We start from the raw sequence: 25,283 nt of genomic DNA on the forward strand, positions 1-25,283 counted from the left end.
GAACTTTAATAACCCCCTCATTAATCCTAGGGGTTCAGGAGGGGTCTGCCTTACCCCTTTCATTCATTTACACCTTTTGTTTTTTCCACCTCTTGTCTCTCGATCCTACCGAGAGACAAGATGGCGGCCGCTCTGGACTGTTTACAATGTTGACAGCCAATCAGCTACTCCTCAGGATTTTTTTTTTTTGGGCCCCGCGTGGTTTTATAATATCCCCCTCATCAATCTTATGGGGTCAGAAGGTGTCTACCTTGCCCTCTTTCCTTCATTTCCCCCTTTGTTTTGGTCTCCTCTTGTCTCTTGATCCTACCGAGAGACAAGATGGCGGCCGCTCCGGACTGTTTACAATGTTGACAGCCAATCAGCTACTCCTCAGACTCCCGTTACACTGCCGGTTAGCTTCCCGGTTAGCTGCCCGGTTAGCTGCCCGGTTCGCTTACCAAGACGCGTCTCTACGGCGAAAAAATCAGATTTTTTTTTTTTTTTTTTGGGGCCCCGCGTGGCTCTATAATATCCCCCTCATCAATCCTAGGGGGTCAGAAGGGGTCTACCTTGCCCCCTTTCCTTCATTTCCCCCTTTGTTTTGGCCTCCTCTTGTCTCTCGATCCTACCGAGAGACAAGATGGCGGCCGCTCCGGACTGTTTAGAATGTTGACAGACACCGGAGGGCCAATCAGCTTCGCATCGCAAAGTTCCGATACGCGAAAAGTTCGCTAACCGGATCGCTGCCCGGAGCGCTGTTACAGATATATATCTTGATTTAAACGTTAATTTCTCAAAATCCACTGAAGCACATATATTGAGACCTAGCAAAGGCACATCGGGCTAACAGTCCCTACAATTTTGCCAAGTTTCGTGGAAATCCATTCAGCCGTTCGGGCTAAAAGTGAGTCCAACCGCCCTATGGAAATTAACATGGGAAAAACGTGTTTTGGGACCCCCCTTTTTTCTCGGCCCCCCCTTGACAAACCCCCCCCAAATTTCCAGGAGCTGCTCAGAAACAAAATGTGCCATTTTCCTGAAAATTTCAGCCGATTCCGTCCACAAACGCCAAAGTTATTAGACATAGAATTTTCAGAAATCCCACAGGGAAAAAATCCTAACTATATATACCTACTGGCGACCGCCAGTAGGTAATATATATATATATATATATATATATATATATATATATATATATATATATATATAGGTTTTCACATACCTGCGATATTCTTACATTTTTATTGTGAAGGTACGTATGGTAAAGCCATATACGTGGGATAGACTTGAATGGTAAAAGCATGTGTGTGGCAACAGCCACGTGGTAAACTAATGTGTGTGAAGGGCATGCATGGTTCCGTCATACATCCTCCACAAGGGTGCAAGGAAAACATGGAGAACGCCTTTGTGAATCTATCCTAGCTTTCTACTAAGGGGTCTTTCACAGAGTTAGGTGCCTGCTGGAACCAGTTAGCGAGGGGTAGAAGAGAAGTTAACATTTCAAAAAAGCCTCCACTTCTGGGGCACCAACTCCAAGGCTTACCATCCGAACATCCCAAAAGGATTTTGCATTGAAAAGTTATGCACCTCAATAACCAATATCTCATTGCCTTACCTGAAATCTTTGGAGCTTCCAGGGGGCGGACAAGCAGAGAGGCTCCGAGACACGGAACGGACACCACTGGCGGTACCCTGGCTTAGAATATCATCACTATTGCATGCTGTGCAACAGAAGGCCGGAGGTTCCTTGCTTCTCTCCATCGTGGAGGCAAAGAACCCCTCAAGGGATGTCACTTCACCTGGCCAGGGAAAGAAAGAAAAATGAAATTAGCACGATGTCGGACTCCATGATCACAAGAAGATGTAAAACTTGCATTCCAAACTAAAAGCACTATCCTTGGAATTTAAGAAACGTGATACCTGCAACCTATGTTCCCTATAGGGTGCACGCCAGCGCGTGCACCTTTCCTTTTAAAAGCCGCAGGTTCTCCTTTGGAGTTCTGATGCTGAACATGCACAAAGAGTAACTTTGTAAACTGCTTTTTTTAAATGAGGAACTTGAAAGTTTCTCTTGGTGTGTGCTGGCACTCACACTCGCTCCGTGTCTGGTTTTAGAGAAGTGTGGGGGCACTCAAGGGCATTTTCATGCCTTTGATGTTAAGAGCTGCACCTAACAGCGTTCTTCTGAAATACAAATAACCAAGCAAACTTATATGCTGCGGTTTTATTATGTTATTGTAAACAAGAAAATGAAATGAACACCAAGAGGATGAGAGCAAAGTCTTAAATGGAGCAGACAGAGAGCAAAGGCGCTCGCTGGTCGGAGTATGGGCGACTTACTTTTCCTACAATATGATAGCTTATTATTCGTACTTATTAGGTGTTTATTTGGGTGTTTCCATTGTTTTATGTGTTTGTAAGTCATATTTTTTTTTAATTAGCTTTTTATGCATTTATTTAAATCTAGGTTTCTTTTTGAGCTACATGCATGTATGAATTCAGGTGATGTAGAAGTGCTAATAACCTAGGAATCGCTGCCCCAATGCTTTGCTGAGGGCTGCAGGACATAACATATGCTATGTATCTATTGTGCTTCATTTGTGTAGCAATGTGAGCACAGGGGGCTCTTGAGCGCTTCACAAAGGGCATGAAAGAAAATGATAGACATCATCTCAAAAACATCAACATACAATCTGAGCTGTTACAGCCAATGACACTTTGCATAGGAGACTTCTCAAAACACAATACAGTCGGTGGTAAAACAAATAAATGCGAACTACAGTGAAAACTCTGCCCCTCTGTCTGACAACTTGTATGACGAGCCGGTGCCTTCGCTCTGTGCCCTTATGTAACTTTTGTATTTGTATTGGCATTTGCATAGCGCACAAACTGCCATTGACATGGCATCACAGTGATTGGTTCACATTGTGCTATACTGTTTCCATGTATGTAGCACTAAAAAGGCCACAGAATAAACAGCTGCTCTCTGTTGGAGGGAGAAAGGACGCATCTTATTTTTCACAGTATAGGGGGAACAGTTGGGTGTCCCTCGAGGCGCCTTCTCAAGGCTGCTTGGGTGGATAATTTCCCTAGGAAAGAGGGTGGCAGCCGGGTACCTGAAAGATCAATATGTGATGGGTTTGGAGATTTGTGGATGAAGTCAGGGAGTCGAGGCGCAGGTAGCTATTGGATTAGCCGATAATTAATCTGAACGCCACGTTTTTGGTGTATTCTGTGGGCTGCCCATGGTGTGTCAGACTGGGCACTGTAGGGCAGTGTGAGCACTATGATCTCTTGTTTGCTGCTGAACGTTTTCGGATTCCTCCCACTGATATAGCCATTTGAAGTCCACAGATTTCCTGTACACAGCAGTTGAAGTACAGGGACAAAGGAGGAGAATGTAGGAAGAGGGGTGTTGGCAGGAGACACACAGTTGTCGAGATATTGACAGAGTAGTTTTAGAGGTAGGAGGGTAAACAATTTAGCGGGGCAGTCCAAGGAAAGTTTCTGGCTTGGCTCTAAGCGCCTGTGCATGAGCCAAATGCTGATAATGTGTGGCATGTAAATTATGCTTTAAATATCATGTAAACCTTAACATATGGAAGTGTTTCACTTTAGTACCTCAGAATATTTCACTGCATTGAAAAGCAATTAATTAAACTGACAGTTTTTAAATATGAACTTAGAAACAAATGCCTCATGACATGACACTCTATATATTCTTATGGGTTGGAGCAACATTATTGTCTGTTAAATCAAACACAAGATAATTTTTGTATAGCAGACACCCTCAACTTACATATTCCAAGATCCTCTCATTGTGCAATTGCAGCATGAGATTGGTATTTTATCCTCGCTCCTGTTTTACATCAAGGTTTAATGTTTGTCTTCAATTATTAGCACACAAGCTCAGAGTATGGGTGGCAGGAAGAAGCCAAATGAAAGTTCAGTTTGTTTTGGTCTTTAGGTTCTAAGAGGACCTCAAGGTGAGCTACAGCCAGGCATCTGGCTCGAGCCTCCAGTGACTTTCCTACCCCTATGAAGTGTTGGCAGTGCCAAAGGAAAATAAAAAACATTGTGATAGAGAGTCTGAAAGCATGGTCCTCTGAGGGATGGAGGAAACGCATAATGGGATAGGTCATAGAACGATAATCCTTGCTTGGCATCATTGGTCGGTAGTAATGGACAGTTCGTGATATAAGTGAAAGGTCACCCTCCCCACAACAGGCCATGTGTTCCCTCAAGGACAATCTAAAGTGGTTTTGAGGTACTGGAGAGGAGGGGCCTTTGCTGCTGTCCATGCCACCCTTGGAACTGCCATGTTCCCTGTATTGTGGAAAGAACTGGTTGGACTGCTATTGTACAGGTCATGAGGGATGGCACAGCCAAAAGGATATAGCTGTGGACTAATCCCTGAACTTACAGTATTTTCTGTGGAACCGAAGAGCAGCGGAAGGCAAGCCCAATGAGCAAGCCAATGCATGACCCCGCTACAAGGCATGTCAGCCATCTTGCCAAAAACAAAGGGAATGTTCAAAAGAATAAGTTGGACATCGCCTAACAGCCAGCAGAGCGCATCGACTTTGAGAATGAGGTTGATGTTCAGGTATCATGGATTGGCCTCTAGCAGTGAACACCCGGTGGTCATCCTACGCTCATGCCATGGAGAGCTGTGCCTTCTACTCCTTCATGGCCATGGCGTGCATTAAAATGCACTTCTCACATGACTCGAGTTATGTTTAGGACCCAGGCACCAGAGGCAAATATCTGTTGCTGTTCGATGTCTGGCCATAGCTAGCTCAGGCATGGCAAACTCACCCAAACCTTCTTTTCACTTTGCATTCTAGCGTTTGTAGTCTTGTTGGTATAATGTGGTGGAATAATGCATGTCATGCAATGGCAAGAAACAAACATGACTAGATCAGCTACTAATGCCTGGCATGGGAAAACTGGAGAGCTCTTGGGAATGCTCTCCCATACTAGTCAAAATGAATGTACTTAATGGTATAAACATTTGAGTTCTGTCATTTCTGTGCCAGTGTAATGGAGGTGCAAGTGGAGTAAATGTTATCATGTCAAATGTATGATCATGTTAGTCTATAATACGTCTGACTTAAATATGTTAATTACATGCAAATAAGTGTGTGTCAAAATGCACCTTTTGCATTCGATTTGAAGTGGCAGAACCTATTGACTTTGATGGCTATCGCATTGTATTGCTTGCGTAGTGAGTTGTCGCATGCCTACGGCGCACATATTTTCTTTTTTTAATTATTTATATAGCGCGAACTCGACCCGAGGGTATTGGAGCGCTTTACATGAGCACCGGTTACGTTACACAAGGGCACATTCAGGCACGGGGAGATTAAGTGATTTGCCCAGAATCACAGGATGTGGTCGCGACCCCGAGGCTCGAACCCTGGTTTCCAGCACCAAAGTCGGCAATCTAGCCGGCGGACCGCATCCTCTCCCCATAACCGTGGCTGTTGTGCACAGAGACCCTTCATTGCCGCACACAGACGCAAAAAAATAAGAGGTAACATTGCCTGCAACGCAGTCTTTCTAATGACATGGACTAGGTTGACTTCAATGCCCAACCAGTCCAAGGCAACAAAACAGTACTTATAGCAAATGTCACCACTACTGTAGCAGTGGTACACTAAAGTGTTAAGAGTTGGGCGACCACTAGGTGTCACTGGTGCATATGCCATACTGGACTCACCATTAAATGCCAATTCTGGATGACAGAAAAACGAAATGCTGACGTAAGTCCATTACCCACCCTCATTCCTCCCGTTAAGCTGCTCATAAGGTAACATATCACTCCCCTTAAGGTAATATGCCTGTAGGGAATACCCGTAATTTCTTGACAACCGTGGTGCACTGGGGCCTTTCCTTATATAAAGCAGGAAAAAAGGTGCAGACATTACGTGGAAAACGTGCCTCTACCACAGCAGCCATTCTTAGCTTGTATGTGCAATAGAATTTGGAAGAAGAAAAGAGCTGGAAGTGGAACGCTAGTTATATAAAAATAAAAAGATTAACAAATAAAATTAAGAACTACAATTACTAATGAAGGCGACAAAAGAAGACGACAAAAAAAGCCTGGTACAACGAGCAAAAGAATGAGAGGAGATGGATAACAGATTTCAAAGGCATCCATGGTCAACTATGCAATGGTTTACTCAGTTACATAAAATATTGAATTAAGTGCACGAAGGGGAAATTCCTTCGTACCAGAGATTTTTAAAGAATCAAAAACAGACTTTGGCAGCCGTCTGCCACTGAACTCCCAACTCAGTAGTGACTTAAGAGGCTGAAGGCTGGGAAGGAAGAGATTAGCTGGTGCATGCTACAACCCAGGCCTACTTACTCCCAGTGCCTGCCACTAGACCGCACTGTTAAGTCCAAACGAGAACAAATAGGAGTGACACTTGAAAAACTGTGAGAAACGTTTATCATCTAATGACGCAATCACGTAAATAGTGATTAGGACATTCTGAGCAAGGTGTGGTATTCCAGAAACCAAAAAGAGGAAGTAAGTCAGTAAAAGCATGATGCAACTTCCGCAAGTACCTAGCCAACACTTTGTGAAAAGGCTGACGGAGGCTACGATTTGGAATGAGACTTCACATTACAATTATAGTGGGTGTTCATTTCAATACATTTTCCTTACAATAACGGAGACAATGTCAAATTTGCTTGTAGAATGCAGAGTACAACATGTAACCCGTTTATATCCTTGTCAGACTATTACGTGATCACAGCTCCCTAATTTGAATTCACACAGCAGATTCAAAAAGACCATAGGGAAAAAATTCTGAAAGTTGCACATTACTCCTGTGTTCAGGGCAAATGTCAGACTTTTATGGGGTTCATAAACAATTCTAGGAATTGTCCTGGAAATCAGCACTAGTCATACATTTATAGAGCACACAGACTTAACATGCGCATGCAGAATTTCCATCTGGTGGAAATGTTGACGTGCAGAAATGCGCCATTAATGTGGATTCGTACATTTTTTGGGATGCTCCACATACATCACTTTTCACATAGGACGGTCTCTTCTGCGCTCATGTTTAATATGGGGTTGTTGAACCCTCATTTCTACCCTGATAAAACAACACACCAAAGCATAAGACAAAACTCAGATGCACAAACACTTTCCCAGAAGACAGAGAATGAGTAAACCCTTCTGATACATACGACCCTAAGTTTAAAATGTTTTCCAAGACAGTAAACGACCTCCAGGGGGTTTGTGGATACTCGCAAATTTACTAGATTGAGGGAGTTTCAAAACTAAGACCACCCTGAAACACCTGCAAAGCAAATCTTATCCTTAAATTTGTGACCGCAGAGATCTCACCCATACGTGTACAATTTCTGTTTGCAAACACTATTGCTTGGGTAAAATTCCTCCAACCCAGACCGTTTAAGCCAGAATTTGGGCTATGCACGTGCAAATAGAATTTTTTGCAAACCCACCTTGAGTTTAAGTGTACAAAAGCTTTGATAAATGTGTTCAATTTCTCTATATGATTTGTACGAAAAAAATGTGAAATCAGCAAAAATTGCATCTTGCCAAAAATGTGTTACATTTTGCAGAATGATGTTCCTGGAAATGGCAAGAACATTAAAGAGTGGCTGAAGACTGGTTTTCAAAGCACTAGTCTCGACTTCTTGAAAAATAGAAATAAAATAGTATTTAGTGCTATAACCCTATCTACAAACTACCAAGCAGTGGCTAAAATGGTCATGAAGGCTGCTCATACAAAGCATACCAATATTGCCACAATCGTTATAATATACGTGTGAAACTATTCAACAGGAAACAGATCAACAAGTTACAAAACCGCGCCTCATAAGTCAACCAGAGAATCTAAAGCTTCATTGCCACAATCACCACTGCGGGAGGAAATCTATCAGTCAGACTGTAATACAAGCCTTGGGACCTAATGAAAAGAAATAAACAAACATCCCGGAAAAACACAGCCAACAAAGAGGACTAGTTATCAAGTTAAACTAGTGAGATAGCACCAAGGGTGTAGTATGGCCAATAGACTCCAAACGGCTGGTGTGTGGCTTTTGGTCTAAAAATCGCTATAAGTCGATACTTCAGTTCATTTTAAACCAAGACTACAGTTCCCAAAAAACACTAAGTTTTAAACTTAGGCAGGACTAAGGCAGTGCCCTAGGCAAATGGATATAACTTGTAACTCCAGGGTTAATGTATCTGCTAATTCGACAAATCGCCAGATGCATCGATGGAGCCCACTCATCCTTTCCCTTTATAGGCTGATAACATGAACGCCATGGAGTTCTGTAATGGTAGTACATGTTAATATGACTGTGTAAAAAAGGCAAGAAGTGAGGCAGAGACAGTGGCAGCTCGTCCTTATGAGAGTCCAACACAGCCCCTTTGTGTACTGTCCGTTTTTAACAAAAAATGCAATCCACTGTTGTAGTCTGAGGCAGTAAATGTGTCTGATAGCTGACTCAGACACAGAGGTGCCAGCACCAGCACTCAGACAGACAGTCCAGGCCTAGTAAAGTCCCTGCCATGGATTCAGGGGCCAGACACGCCTAGGTGCCTCCCCATTTGTGACACTCTATAGAGTCAAGTGTAAGACAGGCCTGAGCGATTTAGGGGTTCCGTTACTGACAGAGGCTACAATAAAAGCAGGCTGTCGCCGGCCACTGGAGAAACTTTGTCTCCAGTGGAAGGGAGACTTGGGCATACCCATACCGACCAAGGACTTGGATAACATACTGGCCGGGACACCAAAATTCTCCAGAAATCAACGCTTCAAATTGGTACCCCCCGAACGCATATTTTGAGGTGGTGGATGCGGCCTGCCCACGATGTGACGCGCTCCAGGCCCACATACTGCTTATGTTCTGGGATTGTCCCCAGCTGCAGGAATTCTGGACACAAGTAGTGCAAACAGTGAGCTAGGTCATATATATAGAACTGACATGCACTCCGGCCAGCTGCCTACTAAGCTGGTTTTCCCACGAGACTAAAACTAAGGTCATCAGCAGATTTCAAGACATAGCATATATTTTGGCTAAACGGGATATAACCAAGAACTGGAAGGCGAGAGGAGGCCCTAGGATAAAAGCCTGGCGTGAGGAACTCCTGAAGTGGGCGGGGTGTCAATTCCAAGTACTGATGCAGGAAGTCAAAAGAGGGTTAAGGCACACAGAGATAGCTAGAGCCTGGGAGACTCTGGTACACGCCCTAGAATATCTAGAACAAGAGCCCCAGACGACGAGAGAGAAGCAGAATAAAAACGAACGCTCCAGACATAAACATGTCAACAACAAATAGCATGTGCAAAATTGCCAACCACTAGAATGCGAACGTCATGAGTCACTGATATCACCCTACCCTGCACACGTAACTAGAGAACTGATAATACACTTGACCCAGCACTGCACGAGAGACTTACTAACAGGGTGACTCGGGGGTGGGGGGGAGGGGTTTAGTTATTGCTGTCAATATATTGTTGCTTGAACAAACCTGTCGACTATCTCTGGGGCAAAGGAAAAGAATATGAGAAAACTAATGTCAAATTAAACAAATTGCCTTATGATTATGTACTAAGCTGATGCAGGAGAGCTCTTCAATAAAATGTGTTTACAAAAAAAAAGCAGGCTGTCGCCTTACCCTTTCCCATCTCGCTTTGACCCACCCCACTCTGTGTCGAGATGAAGAGTGTAAGGCGAAAAAGCAAGAGGCTGAAATCTAGAGCTTGTTCTTACTTTCCTCGTTCAGTGTCTGTGGCATAAGGGAGATGTGTGTCTGCTACAAGGGTCTATTCAGCACCAGCAACTGAAGAAGACCAACATAGGCAGTGGAAAGTGCATTGAAGAAAAGTCTCTCAAATGTTGTTTAGGTATTTGGGGTCAGTGTTTGTAAACAAAAGTGTTTTTTTTAAAGCGAGGGCGTCTGTATATGTTGCATAAGTAAAATGACCCTATGTGATGGAGAATTTGAGACTAACCAAGAGTGAATAGTGTTGCGAGGCTCAGGGCAAGTGAATGTAAGAATGCGAGGGAGAATGAATGTGAGGAAGTAGGAGGTTAGTAATATTCAGAAAGTGAACGCCAATGAACATAGGCAAGTGTGTGTGATTGAAAGTGAATGGGTGTTAGTGAAAATAAGTGAGTGAGTGACAGGAAGTGTGACTGAGTGAGAATGTCAAAGAATAAGTACAAATGTGAGTGAGATTGTGCGAATGCGACAGGGCAAGAGTGCAAAGGAGTATGAGTAAGTGAGAGTGAATGAATGAGAGAATGTGAGAAAGTGGGAGTGAGGAAGCATGGTTGGGGGAGTGAATTTAAGTGTATTTGTGTGTGTTCTTTTTTCTCTGGTCCTGGCATGCTGGAGGTAATTGATTGCTCACAGAAGCACTCTCGGTAAAATGCTGCTTTAGGGGACATAATAAATGGCTTAAAGTTCACCTATGCAAAAAGAAGACACTGGCTCACTAGAAATGAATTCTTGGCACATGGGAAGCTAACAGCACAATGCTGGTGTTCGCATACTGGATGTAATTTTTGGCATTAAAGGGACTCAGAAAAATGCAAGCACTGGCAAACTGAAGTAAATTCTTTTCAAAATGGTCACAGAGAAAAAGTGGATGGTAGTCCTCTTCAAGCAATAATGTCACTATTCCTTTCCAGGTCTAGGTAGTTCTCAATAATTTAGATTGGAGTTCAACCCGGTGTAGATGTAGCGCAGAGCAGGCAGGCTTAACTTAGGAGAAATGTGTAATCTAATTTGTAAATAGTAAAGCTTTCAACGACTGAATGGACACCAAAATGACAAATCTGAGGTAGGGAACCAGAGCTATGATTTTTCGAACATTTTAGATGTTCTGGTCACGCTAGACCAGGTCAAAGTAAAAAATAAAGGCTGGCTGCAATGGAGCACAGATCGAATACAGGGGCCAGGTTAGTTCTGGTGGAAGGTTTATCTTTTCTAGAGAAAAGCCCTCATCTACGAGGTTGCCAGCAGGTTGGAATGCCAACTGGATACAAAGAGGGGCTTCTCAACTGTAGCTGGCTAAAGCGAGGGCCTCCGCGGCAGCATCGGCTCCAGTAGGAAGTTTGAGGCTCTCGACGTCAGGAAAGTAGGCAAAGTCTGAAGTGCCGACCAGGATAGTCGTCATGGAGATACTTGGCGTTGGTACCAGTGAAATCCTCCACGCAGGTGATCAGAAACTCTTCTGGAAGTCACGATCCTTTCAGCAGGGTAAACCAACAGGTTGAGTCCAACTGGCAGTCCGAAAGTTCAAAAAAAGTTTCCAAGAGTAAGTGGGATTGCTCTCCACATGTTCAACAGCAGATGCAGTCCTTTTTCAGTCCTTTTTCTGTCTCCCACAGGTCCAGAGGTGCGCGGAAGTGGGTACTGAGCGTGTCATTGTTATGCCCATGCCTGCCTGTGGGTGGGTGTGGCCACTCTTCAATCAATGTGGTTAAAGTTCCCAGAGGTGCCCCTAGCCACGTTTACAGCACATCCTGAGTGGTTTCCTGTAAGCTATCCCAGAGTCTCCCTTTTTATCTAAAATCAATGTGGCAGAAACCTTCTTCTCTTGTGATCTCTGGGCACACACCTGAGGTTTGTCTAGAGAATTTAGAGAATTCTCCCGCAAACCAGTTCTGAAACACGTTTACTCCGGCACCTCCACCCCCCTTACTGGGACTGGTTACACTCTAGCTACTTGGCCAATTTCAGTGCTACATCTACCCGAGACAGGGGCTACCCCTTTGAACTTTGTACATTTGGAAGGTACACCCCACACCCTAGGGTGGCCATCCTGTCACAAGATGGTCACACATATTCCCAGCCAAGGCCCTTTTGTTCCCTTTCCTGGAAGCCATTTTCAATTCCTTGCTAGGAGGAGCGCAGAATGGCAGGTAATAGATGAGTTTTAACTCAGCGAAGGCTACTGTAGGCTCAAGGCAGGACAATACCAACTGTCTAAAAGTTACATTTTCAAAATAGTGAGGACTTGACCATTGAATTGAATTTTAAATTACCAAATTACCACTAATTTAAGATCTTAAATCACTGTCCTAACTATCCCCAAACTGAAGTTATGCATTGTAAGATGTTATAATGTAACCCAGTCCTTTCTATGAGAAAGCCTGCCTTGCCACCGGAAAAATTGACTTGAGGTTTTTTACTGACAGGACATGTAAACTCGAAGTACACATATCCTACTTTTAAATACCATGCACTCTGCCCTATGGACATTTAGAGCCTAAGGTGAGAGTGACTTATCCATATTAAAAGAAAGGCTTATTTTGCCAGGCCGAATTTGCATTTTTAAAACTGTCCATTCAGGCAGCAAGGGCAGGCCTGGAGACATGCTTTGCCTGATTACTAAATGGGACAATAGGTTTTACAGTCAACTAATGACATCTAACTTCCTGGTCCTGGCTACACAGACTACCATATACTAGCTAAATTAAATATGCCAATCAGGGATTAGCCTACTCTACATATTATTAGGAGTCAGAGCTCATATACTGGGATCAGACGACAACACTTAGTGTTAAGAGTCTATACACCAGAAATAAAATCCAGCAAAAAGAGTGGGGTGACCACCCAAACGATTATTTTCTTACAGACACCTATACGAAAATGCTGATTCTGGCACACTGTAGGTATTACTTTCCATATCGGACAAAATATTGGGGCTGGCACAGCAGAGGCAATTCTTGGCATTAGAGAAGAGAATCATAGCTTAATAGACAGGAGGGAGGGTGTCAGGAAACTATGAATGTTGCACTACCATACTAGGGGTAATTTTTGACATGTGAGTAGCCCATGGTATGTGAATGCAATCATTGGAAAGATTCAGCTCTATGGAGCGTGGCCTGGAAACATGGCTGACAGGATGTGAGCTCCAGAGCTCCCAGCTAGCCAGCTCAAAGATCTTGATCAATCCTGCTTAGTTGCTCAGAATATCGACCCTCTGAATTACCATGCATCTCTAATAGTTGCAGCAGCATATAATGCCGGCCTTAACAACTTGGGTGCTAAGCAGATCCCCTCCTGTGCTGATATTTACAGAATCCCCTTTTACATGACGAGCTCAGCTCGTCATGAGCACACGAGAGGTGTACCTCATGACGAGCTGAGCTCGTCATGAGCATCGAAGGGGTTAAACGGAGTCCCTCGCACTGAAACAAGACAAGCAGTGGACATCGCGTCGGGGGCATAGCCAGGGCCTGGTTCAAGCCATGTGACAGCCTACAAAGAAAAGCAGCTGCTAGCAGCAATGGGCTGATGCATTTACAGCCAGAGGGCTGAGGGGAATCCGGCAGCGCTGTGGGGACGACTGTGGAGGGGTGCATCTGTTTCTACTGCCCCTAAATGCCTGATGACTCTACCAGGTAAGAGTGCTCCAAGGAGTAGGCAGTGCAGCACTTGGGGGGAACACATAGACCCATGACAACCTCCCCAGCCTGGGGCGAATAGAGTTCACTGCCTGCGGCGCCCTGTCAGTCTGCCGACGACCAGACCTGTGAACTCTTGTTAGTCCGCTGCATTGAACATATTGGGCCTAGACCTGTGTGGACCTGTGTGATGGTACACCCAGCCTTCGGGCGGCGATTCTGGGCCCAGTCTGTCCTGGCCCATTACAATGTACTTCTGGGGGCCGGTCTGCATTGGGTCAGCGGTGGAGTGGATGCCTGCTCGCCTAACGATAAACCTCCAACAGCCCTGCTGCGGTGGGTAATAAGCCAAGGAGACCGTACTGGGGATCTCTACTGTGCTGTATCCCTATCACTCAACAAATCCCCTAAAGAACGCACCTGTGGGCGGTTGTTCCTACCAGTGCATGAGAGCCCAGTAACGGTGACCGCTGGTGCAACGCAACTCTGATCAACCCAGATCAGCCACTCGGTATACAACATCAGTCGCCACAGTATTAGTGGTGTATAGACAATTGGAGGGACCCATCTCTCTGCTGCACTTCCCAGCCAAAGTCATTGAGAAAGCCATCAACACCCAACTCTCTAAGATCATCAAAACGAACCACATCCTGGACCCCTCCCAAAGGAGCTCCAGAAGCAACCACAGCACCGAGACCGCTCTCCTCGTAGCTACAGACGACATCCGCACCCTACTCGACTGAGGCGAGACTGCTGCCCTCATCCTCCTGGGCCTCTCAGCAGCCTTCATCACCATCTCCTACCACACTCTCTGCATAAGAATCCACGACAGCAGCATCAGCGACAAAGCCCTTGAATGGATCCGCTTCTTCCTCACTGGCTAAACACACAGAGTCAAACTTCCACTGTTTAACTCAGAACCCACAGAGATCAGTTATGGAGTGTCTCAGGGATCCTCCCTGAGCCCCACCCTCTTCAACATCTACATTTCCCTGCTTGCAGCCATTGTCAGAAGCCACAGACTCAACATTGTCTCCTACGTTAACAACACCCAGCTGAATCTCTTCCTCACAGACAAACCCACAGCAGCCAAGAGCATCTTCCACAACGGGATGAAGGTAGTTGCGACTTGGATGAAGGACAGCTGCCTCAAGCTCAACTCAGACAAGACTGAAGTCCTCATCTTGGGTTCCAACTTCTACGCCTGGGAAGACCCCTGGTGGTCCGCAGTGCTCGGAACCCCCCACACCCACGGACCACACACGAAACCCCAGCATCATCCTGGACTCCTCGCTCTCAATGAACCGCCTTCTTGTCCTCCTGCTGCCACACACTTTGCCTGCTTCGTAAGATCTTCATGTGGATCCCTACCAACTCCAGGAAAACGGTCGCCCATGCGCTCGTCAGCAGCAGTCTCGACTATGGCAACACACTTTACGCAGCACCTCCCAAAAACTCCTAAATTAACTGCACAACATCCAGAACGCCTCCGCTAGACTGATCCGGAACATCCCACGCCACAGCTACATTACCGGCCACTTGAGAAACCTTCACTGGCTACCTATCAACAAAAGAATTCCCTTCAAGCTCCTCATGCAGGCCTTCAAAGCCCTCCACAACACAGGACCTGCATACCTTAACCACCGCCTCTCCTTCTACACTCCCACCAGACATTTCCTCTCCACCTAACTGGCCCTGGCCATCATACCACGGGTCCGCAATACAATGGCTGGAGAAAGATCCTTCTCCTACATCACTGCGATGAGCTGGAACTCCTTGCCTCTACAGTTCATGCAATACCTGTTACCAGTTACTGCCACAATTCAGGAAGGACCTCAAGACATGGCTCTTCGGCTGAACAGCAGTTCCACCCACCCTCTCCCCACTCAGCACCTTGAGACCCTAACGGGTGAGTAGTCACGCTTTACAAGAAACCTGATTTATTGACAAGAAACTTGATTGCTTGTGACTGGGACATCTGGGAACAAGTATAGCTCAGCGTGGTGCAGAGCAGCGGAACACACCTCCTGACTGAGAAGCCTCACGCCACTGGGACTGAGAATCATACCCCTCACAAGATTGACCTTGGCGGCTTGAGTGACTTCCGGCGAGCTAACACAGCTGACCAAGGAATCAGGGGCACCAGTGCCAGCAGGTCATGCTTGGAAACCCTGGAGGCCTTGGTGACACAAGCCATTGACAGACTGGGATAGTGAACTACCGTCCTCTGGAGCACACCATGGGTAAGGAGCAATCAACGTGCTTGAAAACAATAAATACCATCGCACAAGATACTACCCGCATCAGCCCACCCAGAGAATAACGTGACGGGCGGGGCAGAGGGGGATAGATGAAGCAGGGGCTTGCCAGAAGCAGACATCAATACTTCCAGAGCTGAAATGTTGGCAGCTATCCAGGGATCCCAGACTGCGCTCAAACACAAAATAGAGACAGTATCTATTGATGTTAATTTCCTACGAAAGGACTTGAGGAAAGTTGAGAATAAAGTCACGACCGCTGAAGGTAACATTGCTGAGCTGCAGGGTGAAGTTGCGATCCTCATGCGACAGATGGCCCAGATGACTTCAGTCACTGAGAATTTAGAATGTTGCACCAAGGATGCAGATTGATGCTCCCAACGTAACAATATCAGAGTCTCGGGGTTCCTTGAAAGGGCAGTGGGAGTCTGATGAAAAGTTCCTCGAGGAATGGGGAAGACTGCCGTACACACCAAAGACCTGGACATGTATCACAGATTGGAAAACAGTGTAAAGATCAGTTTATGACTAAGTGGAAGGACCTCTCTTCTTCACATCTATAGTGGTCTACCTAATATATTTTGGGTTAGTCTTATGTAAGGTTTTGTCTATCTGTCTATATTTGTCTTTTTAGAAAAGGTAGTGAATGTAGAGGTATGCATGATAAAATGAATGATAATAGGAGAAGATGATTTGTTAGGGGTGTTTTGCTTCAATTGCACTTTATGAAATCTCCACTTTATTTTGAATGCTTGTTATTTATGAATATGTTTTCGTGTCACAAAATAATCTGTATTTATGTATAAACAGTTAAACTGATAAAACAAAAACAGAAAAGAAAAATAATAAAATAATGTTTTGAAGTAATCACAGTCCTTTCTCTTTTTCTATAGCATCCAGTTTCACAATACTTTTGATAGATTCCTGTGATAAAGTAATATAGGTCTAATCAGAGGTATTCTCTTTGCTTGGAAGACTGCGCTCAAACCACAAGGCGTGTCCGAGTTTTTCATAATGAAAAGAGTGCATAGAGCGCTGGTACACCCCCCCCCCCCTCCTCACTATCCGGGGGGCCCCTCCCCCAGGGCCATCACAGCAAAAATCCTTAAATACCGCGATAGGGACTGCATACGAGATAACCGAGTGCATGCCGTCCCCCTCGTCAGTAACATCAAAACCGCCATCCACCCGAACTATACAAAACAAGCACAGGAGCAATGCAAATCCTTTACCCGGTGAGACTGAAATTAATTTTCCAAGGGAAGGCACATTTCTTTTTATCATCCTGAAGAGGTGTGGAAAAGGCTGGAACTCTGGGTCAAGACAGCTGTGCCAGACCGGGCAGCAGCCAACAACAGAACAGGGGATCCCACCCCCATGCCCCCCCCCCCCCACCACCATCACCAGTCAGCGAGGGAGGTCCATAAATTCCTCCCAATGGGTCCCCGGAAAGTGACAATCAGTGAGATGGAACCATGCAGCTAAGCACCTCAAAAACACAAGATATGGAACCAGACACTGACATGCAACTGCTCATGGATGGAACTAAGACTGGGGGCCCGAGCCACATATTGGATTTTGTACCAGATACCCTGGTCACCCCGGAGGTGGGGACTGGAGAGGACTGCTGTTTCGGGGGCTGGTTAGATGAGTGCCTGGGAGGGAAGCAAAGATAATACTGGCGTATCTGCAGCATTATATGGCGGTAGTCTGGTCTGCCGGACAACGTTAATATGGATAGGACTTGAACATGTGGTTAGAGATTCCCAAATGGAGCACATGAACATGCTGAGCGAGACCAGTTGCGATTGGAATGAAGCAGGTATATTGTATGCGGGAGTGTGTTGGACTGGCTAAGATGAAGTACATGTCCTGGTACAAGCACTGGATGGGCAGAGAGAGTCAAACAGTTGCACTATGTTTGCCCATCGGTGGGTGGGTGGGGAGTGTTTGGTTGGTTCAGTCTGTTTTGTTTATTTGTGTTAATAGTTGAACAGCAGTTGGAAGGGTTGATGGAACAAAAGAAGGGAGGCACACTCCGTAAGTCCAAGAGGATGATGGGGGGGGTGACATCAGAGTCCTTACCTGGAATATCAGGGGATTAGGAACATACATTAAGAGGTATAGGGTGCTCACCTTCTTGAAACAGCATTAAAACACAAAGCATGCCTGCAGGAAACTCACCTGGACGACGCAGGCGCCACATGACTAGTTAAGAAATGGGGGGGGGGACAGATATTCCACTCATCCTTTTTTACATTTAGCAGGGCCCTTCTAATCTGGACAATTGGAGGCCGATGTGGAAGGGTGGTATGTCTTGTTACATAGGGGACCCTGGATGGACAGGATTTAAGCATGCTGAACACTTACGCCAGGAATACTGACAATCCCACCTTCTTTCAGAACATGCAGGCCCTGATAATGCAAGATGTTGACTCGTCCCTGGTATGGCTGGGAGACTTCAATTGTGCCCTACACCCCAATTTATATAGAACTCCCCCAATCAGACACAAAAAAGCTCATGGCTGCAACCCTCAGTGGGATAACAAAGAGTGTGGGCCTGAAGAATGTCTGGCAAGTGGGCCATCCTATCCAACGGGTATGCACATGTCATTCTACAACACATTACACCTCCAGCAGGTTAGCTAGGATACTGGTGGCTGGATTCCCATGAATAGATGACACTGAGGTGACACACCTAGAATGTTTCCTATCAGCTCACTTCCCAGTCAGCTCCGCATTATACTGGGGCGGCTCTGAATGAGGTGAGGGGTCCTGGAGGATGCGGGTGGACATCCTAGGAGATCCAGTTGGGCGGGAGGTGTCTTGCAGTCACTGACATACTACATGGAGGCTAACTGGGGTTCTATGGCCTGTACGGCCACAGACTGGGAAATCTTCAAAGCAGTGCCGAGGGGTACCTGCCTGGGACTAACCTGCGGGGTGCATCGACACCTGCAGGGGGAGTGAAGTAGGGAGGAAAATACACTAGCTTTGACACAGGCGGGGGACATGGCCCAACCACAGTCACGTAAGAGGCAACAAACAATGTGCAGGCACATAGAGGACATCTGGGACAGATTAGACCAGTACATGTTGGAACAATTTAGACAGAGGCTGCACAGAGCAGGCAACAAGTCACATAGGCTAGTAGCCATGGATTCTTCGAAGGAAGCATATGCCACCACTCACAACATATCTATAAAACACCAGAGGGTAACAGCATCACCTCTAGAGCGGGTATAATGGATGCGTTCCGGGAGCACATACAACGAGTTTACACCAGAGACATAGACCCAAACTGATACACGCAATTCCTGGAGAGCCTAGACATCCCAAGGCTTGTTATATCAGCAGCCGATGCCCTGGATACCCCCACAGAACTCAAGGAGCTTATGTCAGCATTGAATATGCTCTCACAGGCTAAGGTACCAGGTGGGGATGGCTTCCCACCTGAATTTTATCAAGCGTTTTCAGCAACGATCAAGCAGGGACTCCTGGATTGTTTTCTTGCTTTCACGCGAAGTAGGGATACTACTACCAAACATAAGGGAAGGAGAGATATGTATGTATAGACCACTCACAATGCTAGCGTATGGGTACGTAGGGAGCTATGCTACTGGGGTATGTATGTGTCTGGGAGACGTCCAACACATTTTATCGCTAGACGCGGACAACACTTTTATTTTATACCCCTCAACCCAGAGTCACATTAGCGATAATGGTGCGCCTATTAGATGAGTTTGGAGACCACTGCAGTATCCGGATCAACCGCTCCAAATCACTGCCGTTTCCCCTCACATCCCTGGTTGGCACACTGGTGACTCTCTCCCAGCCATCGACTTGCGCTGGGATGTGGCACAATTTAGATACCTGGGGATCAGGGTGGCACACACCAGAACACAGCAACTACACCTTAACACAGACAGGGTGCTGCATACGCCAAAGAAGTTGGTGTCCTTCTGGAACAAACTGGCCCTCTCCTTAATGGGTAGATTACCCATCTCCAAAATGGTGCAATTACTGTGATGCTTATATGACCTGCAGGAATCGCTATGCCCCCTACCAAAGAAGGTGTTCAGACAACTGGACTCAATCCTTGTCTCCTTGCTATGGGCAGGCAGGCACACTAGGGTGGTTCTGGCTACATTGTCCGGACTACACAAAGATGGGGGAATTGAGGTGCCGTGATTGGACCTGTATCACTGTGCTTCACACCTACAACATTCGGCTCGTAGGCTGGATGCGGGAGACAATTGGGAAAAGAAACTACTGACAGGGATGGTGGAATCTGGTTGACTGCCAAATTAATAATGGAGGGTGTGTGTATCTCGGAAGCTAATCCCATTCATAGTCCAACAGCCAGCAATAATATGGCAACGTTTTGTTAAGACAGTACTGAAACTGGTTCCCATTCCACTGAACTCCCCGTTTGGATACCGAAGCCAATTAGAGAAATGATGGACAATTTGTACTTCCAAGGATGACAGGAGGGCGGGTGCACCCTACCTCAGGGATTTATACCCCAGAGAGACCTTCATAACCTTTGAAGAGGCTTGCGAAGAATTAAAGCTGTGCCAGGGCACTGCTTGCATTACGCCAGACCAGTAAAATTGCCAAGTTGACCTGGCCCTCTTACCTACTGCACCAAAACCTACTCATACGCTAGGGATCCTACTGGCAAGTATCTAATCACATTGTTATTTAAAGCTATGCGAGCTGACGTGGCGGGTCCCCCATTCGGGGCGCGAATGGCCTGGGATTCTAAAATAGAAACCCTGCTGGATGATGGGGACTCGACGCGTGTCTGTGACATAACACGTAGTGTCTCTTGTAACACCGGCTTTAAGCTGGTACATCACGATTTTCCAGCACAGGGCCTATTGAACTCATAAAGACCTTCATCGCATGTCCCCGACTGGACAGTTGCCCACGTTGTAGTGTTAGCGGGCAGTCTTTCTGCATTTGGCATGGAACTACCAGGTGGTGTAGTGCTATTGGGCTCAAATGGCAGTGGACTTAATGCGGACCACACACCTTAGATTAGACCACACTCCTCAGAGCTGCCTGCTGGTCAACATCAAAAGGTCGAAGGGCCACAAAACGGCATATACATTTTTACAATTGCCATTGGTTTGGGCCAGACGTAGAATCACCATCACGTAGATGAGTCACAGGGCACCCAAGATAAAGCTCTGGCAGAGTGATGTCCAGGAGTGGGCGCTAGCAGAGGAGAAACATATGAAACTTAGTAGAAGGGACCTGGCAAAATACATGTGAAAACTGAAAAACTTCTAAACCAAGATGACGACAGAGCCAACAGATGGCAGACAGCTCAAAGGAACATGTGGGAGATAGCACGGATTAGATGGAGGGAGAGAACCATACTTACGCCAGTAAAAAGAGAAGCATGCGATCAGTGGATACTGTGTTGTACCCTGGAGGCGATCCTGAGGAAATGGATGGCTGGATAAACGCCTTCTCAAGTTAAACCCACTGTGGTATCTATGTACATCACACTCAAATAACTGATGTACTGTGTTTGAAAAAACTCAAAATAAAGGGGTTTAAAAAATCAGCACTAGCATAGTCTAAGTAATGTTTAGAATAGGAGGGGCAACCAGAGCCTATGGAGGAACCCGTGACAAGATGTTGGCCCCAGCATAATGGGGGTAATCACTGAAGTACAGAGGACACCGTCTGAGAAAAACAGTGCCAACACCTGCCTGATGAGCTGGGCTGCATTGGCTTGGCACACCATGAAAGTACTTCAATATGTAAGGAGTGCCCTGGCAGAGCTTTTGAACAAATGTAATTGAAAATAATGCTCTAAAATGTACAAATTCACCCCATTTTATCAAAATGTTCGAGGCAGGGATGGATGGATGGAGAGAACACCCCCCCCACTCCCGCACAGCCCTCAACCCTCCTTTGAAGTCAGACATGCTCCCTTCCTTCGCCAGATTCGTAACAAGTATCCCACCCACTGCTTTCAAAGATGACCAAGCGACGACCCATGCACCGCATCCCGGGTGAAGACGAGAGCTGACTCACCGTGTAAACTTTGTCCCCACATTCCTGGGAACTGGAGGCGATGGAGCGAGGCGAGGCAGTCAGTCGGTGGTTAGCTGTCACAAGGCAGGCTGGACACCTTCACGTGCAACAGGCAAGCTAGAACACAGAGAAGCATCCGGGGTGTCGGTCACGGGCGGCGTCACCCACCACCGTCAAGCGCTCTATCAGAATACAGCGCCTTCGGAGCGCGGCAGGTTGTTACAGGTTACAGAGCGATGGCCGGGGGTCAAGGGGCGGAGGGCAGTTCCTGGGTGAGCTGCAGAAACACCAGTTCAATTGCAACACAACTGCGAAACAGCAGAACGATTCCTTCAAGGAAGTTCTGCTGCTCTACAAACACCGCCACCTAGAGAGCAGCCGGGAGAAGCAACCTGCTGCGACAGACCCCGCCGGGGTGTGAGCCGTCCACCGAGCTTCCTTCAACCGGACGGGCGCACAGCACCGCTGGGCTTTGTCTCACTGCAAGATTCTTCAAAGAAGGGGAAAGAAAGAACTGGAGATGCAAAGATATGGAGAAAGTGTGAGCGCCGGTATGATGCTCTCTGTAACAGGGGTCTTAAGTTTAAGCAAGCAAACGGAGGAGGTGGCGTAAAGCGCTCTCTCTCCCTCTCTCCTTAAGCGGCAAGTTACGTTTAACACTACCACGGTGGCGAGCCTCAAACAAGTCCAGATGCGACGGTGATGATGCGCGTTCTTCTGAGAGCACCAACTAATAAAGCAACTTTATAGAGTCTCCGCTTTTCTATGCTCAGCTTTGCTTAAAATCTGAATAGAACCGGTTTCTTGATGGTGTAACACCTCCCAAGTCTGCAGGGAAGAGGGTCACCGCTTCCTCGTGATGTTGCAAGAGCCCTCAATTAGTGTTTTGAAACAATAAAAAAAAAAAAGAGCCCTCAATTACCCCAACCAGCGGAAGCACAAGGCTCAGCTGTGTGGGAATCGCCAATAACAAACATTGACTACACCAACTGCAGGGCACAAGCCCTAAAAAAAACGAAGTGGGGGTGTGGGTGGGGGTCAGGGGAACTAACTAAGTTAGGCGTATGCACGTGGCATCATGGTGCGTGACATCGCAATTGGCATCACAGGAAGTGACATCACACGAAATAACATCGGAGCTTAATACCTCAGACATATGTTTAGCAGTTCTATCATGAGTATATTTTAGTGCATTGTGTTTTAACAACTGAGTATGCGTCAGGGTTGTGTTAATAAAGTGACGCAACCCCAACACATAATCTGGGCCTCAACTTGTAATCTTTTTTTTTTAAACTCAGACACAAAGAAATTGTCAGCAAGGAAAAATATGGCAGTGAATATGCCCTGCTTAACTGGTTGCAGAGACTGCATTTTAAAATATATTATGGGGTTAAGGCCCCTGCTGCAGAGATCTTTGTGTGACCAGTAAATCTGAGGAAATAATAATAATGGAAAGATAACTCTGGAGGTGAACGCATTTGCTGGGGAGATCTGTGTTTTGTCTAGTCAAGTTCAAGTTCAAGTTCAGGAATTTGTATAGAGCACTACTCACCCAGAGGGTCTCAAGGCGCTTGGGGGAAGGTGTGCATTATTTATCGAATAGCCAGGTTTTAAGTTGTTTTCTGAAGGAAATGTGGTTCTGAGTAAGGCGGAGGTGAGCGGGGATAGAATTCCAGGTTTTGGCCGCTAAGTAGGAGAAGGATCTTCCTCCCATGGTGGATCTTTGGATACGCGGAACTGCGGCGAGGGCTTGATTGGAGGATCGTAGTTGGCGGGTGGGTGTGTAGAAGGACAGTCGTGTGTTGAGGCATTCGGGTCCTAGGTTGTAGAGGGCCTCGTGTGCGTGGGTGAGGAGACGGAACGTTATTCTCTTGTTGACGGGAAGCCAGTGGAGGTCTTTCAGGTGACCGGTAATGTGAGCTTGACGAGGGATGTCCAATATGAGTCTGGCTGATGCGTTTTGGATGCGTTGGAGTTTTTTCTGTAATTTGGCTGTGGTTCCGGCGTAGAGGGTGTTTCCATAGTCCAGTCGGCTAGTGACAAGTGCGTGGGTGACAGTCTTTCTTGTTTCGGTGGCTCTGAATCAAAGTGGCATAGAGGGTAAATATGTCTCCTACAAAGCATATCATGTAACATGCAGACAACAGATTTTTATTTTATGTAGCTAGGTAAGTAGATTACTGATTTTGAGAGAATGATCGTTTTGTTACAGTTCTTAAAACTGTAATCCTTCTAATATAGCACAGTGAGCTATGAAGGACGTAGCTCCTACACCATCTAACCTTTACAGTCTTATGTAACACATTTTTGTACATTGATTTACACACATGATTTACTTTCAATGTATAATGTTTACGTGTGATATAAAGTGCTCTGAAACCCTGCACTGGGATGAGTAGCGCTATAAAAGAAATAAAGCAAAATAGTGCTATTTAAATTGTTATTTGTGCAACTACTGGGACAGACCAACACATCTAACATTCTTAAAGTGTATGCACATCTCTTATATAAAGGGAATGAAACAAAGTTAAAAGCATGCCTCTTGTAGGTATCTTTGAAGTGATAAGCTGTGAGCCTTTGTTCCCTCCATTGCACTTAGTTATGAGGCTCCAGCTAGCTCCCAGCCAGGACACTCAAACCAAAACTGGCCTAATGGCCCACTCACTTCGGCCTTTGATTTGGGTCAAATGGAAATTAAAATAAGAAAGCCTCCTCCATGCCTGCACATTTCTGCTAGGAACGATAGCAGACAACATGCAGGGCCCGTTGACAGTGCGGTTATATGTGGGAAACAAGACTCATTTGGGGTGTCCTGTGTTTTTTTTTTATCCCAGTGAGTCTTAATTAAATTTTTAATAGAATATCAGAAAAGAAAATGGCAGACAGGTAATTAGTCGGTTAGGTTATACAGCAAGCGCAATGTATGCAACACATCTTGCACAAACCTGTCCATGTTACATTCCGGGAGCATCTTGATTCTTCTACCGCCACTTGTTGCATGGCATGTCATTCGAAAGTTCAGCAAATGGGCTGTGTAAGTCCACCCCAGAGAATCTACAGGAATATAGTATTTGAACCAGTATCTGGGTCCAACAGAGGTATAACTAGCGTGTATGGTTTACCTGAAAATGATCCAGCTTTCTTCACTGAAAGGACATACCGTCCTTGTGTGCTGTGTTTTTACACGTTATGGGGGTGTCAAGAGCAGCCCAAAGAAGGATTAGAATATTTCACTCTGAGGTCACATAGGAGGTGGAGGGAGACGGGGGGATGTTCATGCAAACCCCTCCCCGGGCGATCGGACTCATGCACAGTCTGCCATAGACTAGGCAACTATCGCACCACCGTAATGAGAAAAGGGAATTAAGGTGCCTTTCATCTGTCTTTGGCACTCGTTTGTCCAGGTGTGAGCCCCCTCAGGCACCGAACGCCAGGCCATGATCTCGGCTGCGGCCCACCCAGACGGGTCATACAGCCAAAGTTTTATGGACCGGGCCACTGGAGATTTCCAAGCCATTGCTATTAGTCTTTTGGCGCATTTGTTCTTGTGTGTGGAGGAAATATTCCTAAAAGGCA

The 25,283-nt window shown here is 46.1% G+C and overlaps 1 protein-coding gene across 3 annotated transcripts in view; it reads right to left on the reverse strand.

Moving 5' to 3' along the window:
• Window positions 1–25,283, reverse strand: part of NADK (NAD kinase) — a 408,294-nt gene that overhangs the window by 197,390 nt on the left and 185,621 nt on the right. For 2 of the 3 annotated variants that reach the window (XM_086921524.1, XM_086921526.1), the window contains exon 3: window positions 1,598–1,781. In XM_086921524.1, the coding sequence (XP_086777650.1) occupies window positions 1,598–1,781 (184 nt within the window). Of the gene's footprint in view, window positions 1–1,597; window positions 1,782–21,707; window positions 22,475–25,283 lie in introns of those variants that run through there. The other variant, XM_086921525.1, reaches the window with a different exon arrangement.

The sequence above is a fragment of the Lissotriton vulgaris genome, chromosome 5 (genome assembly GCF_964263255.1).
Source record: "Lissotriton vulgaris chromosome 5, aLisVul1.2, whole genome shotgun sequence".
Lineage (NCBI taxonomy): Eukaryota > Metazoa > Chordata > Amphibia > Caudata > Salamandridae > Lissotriton > Lissotriton vulgaris.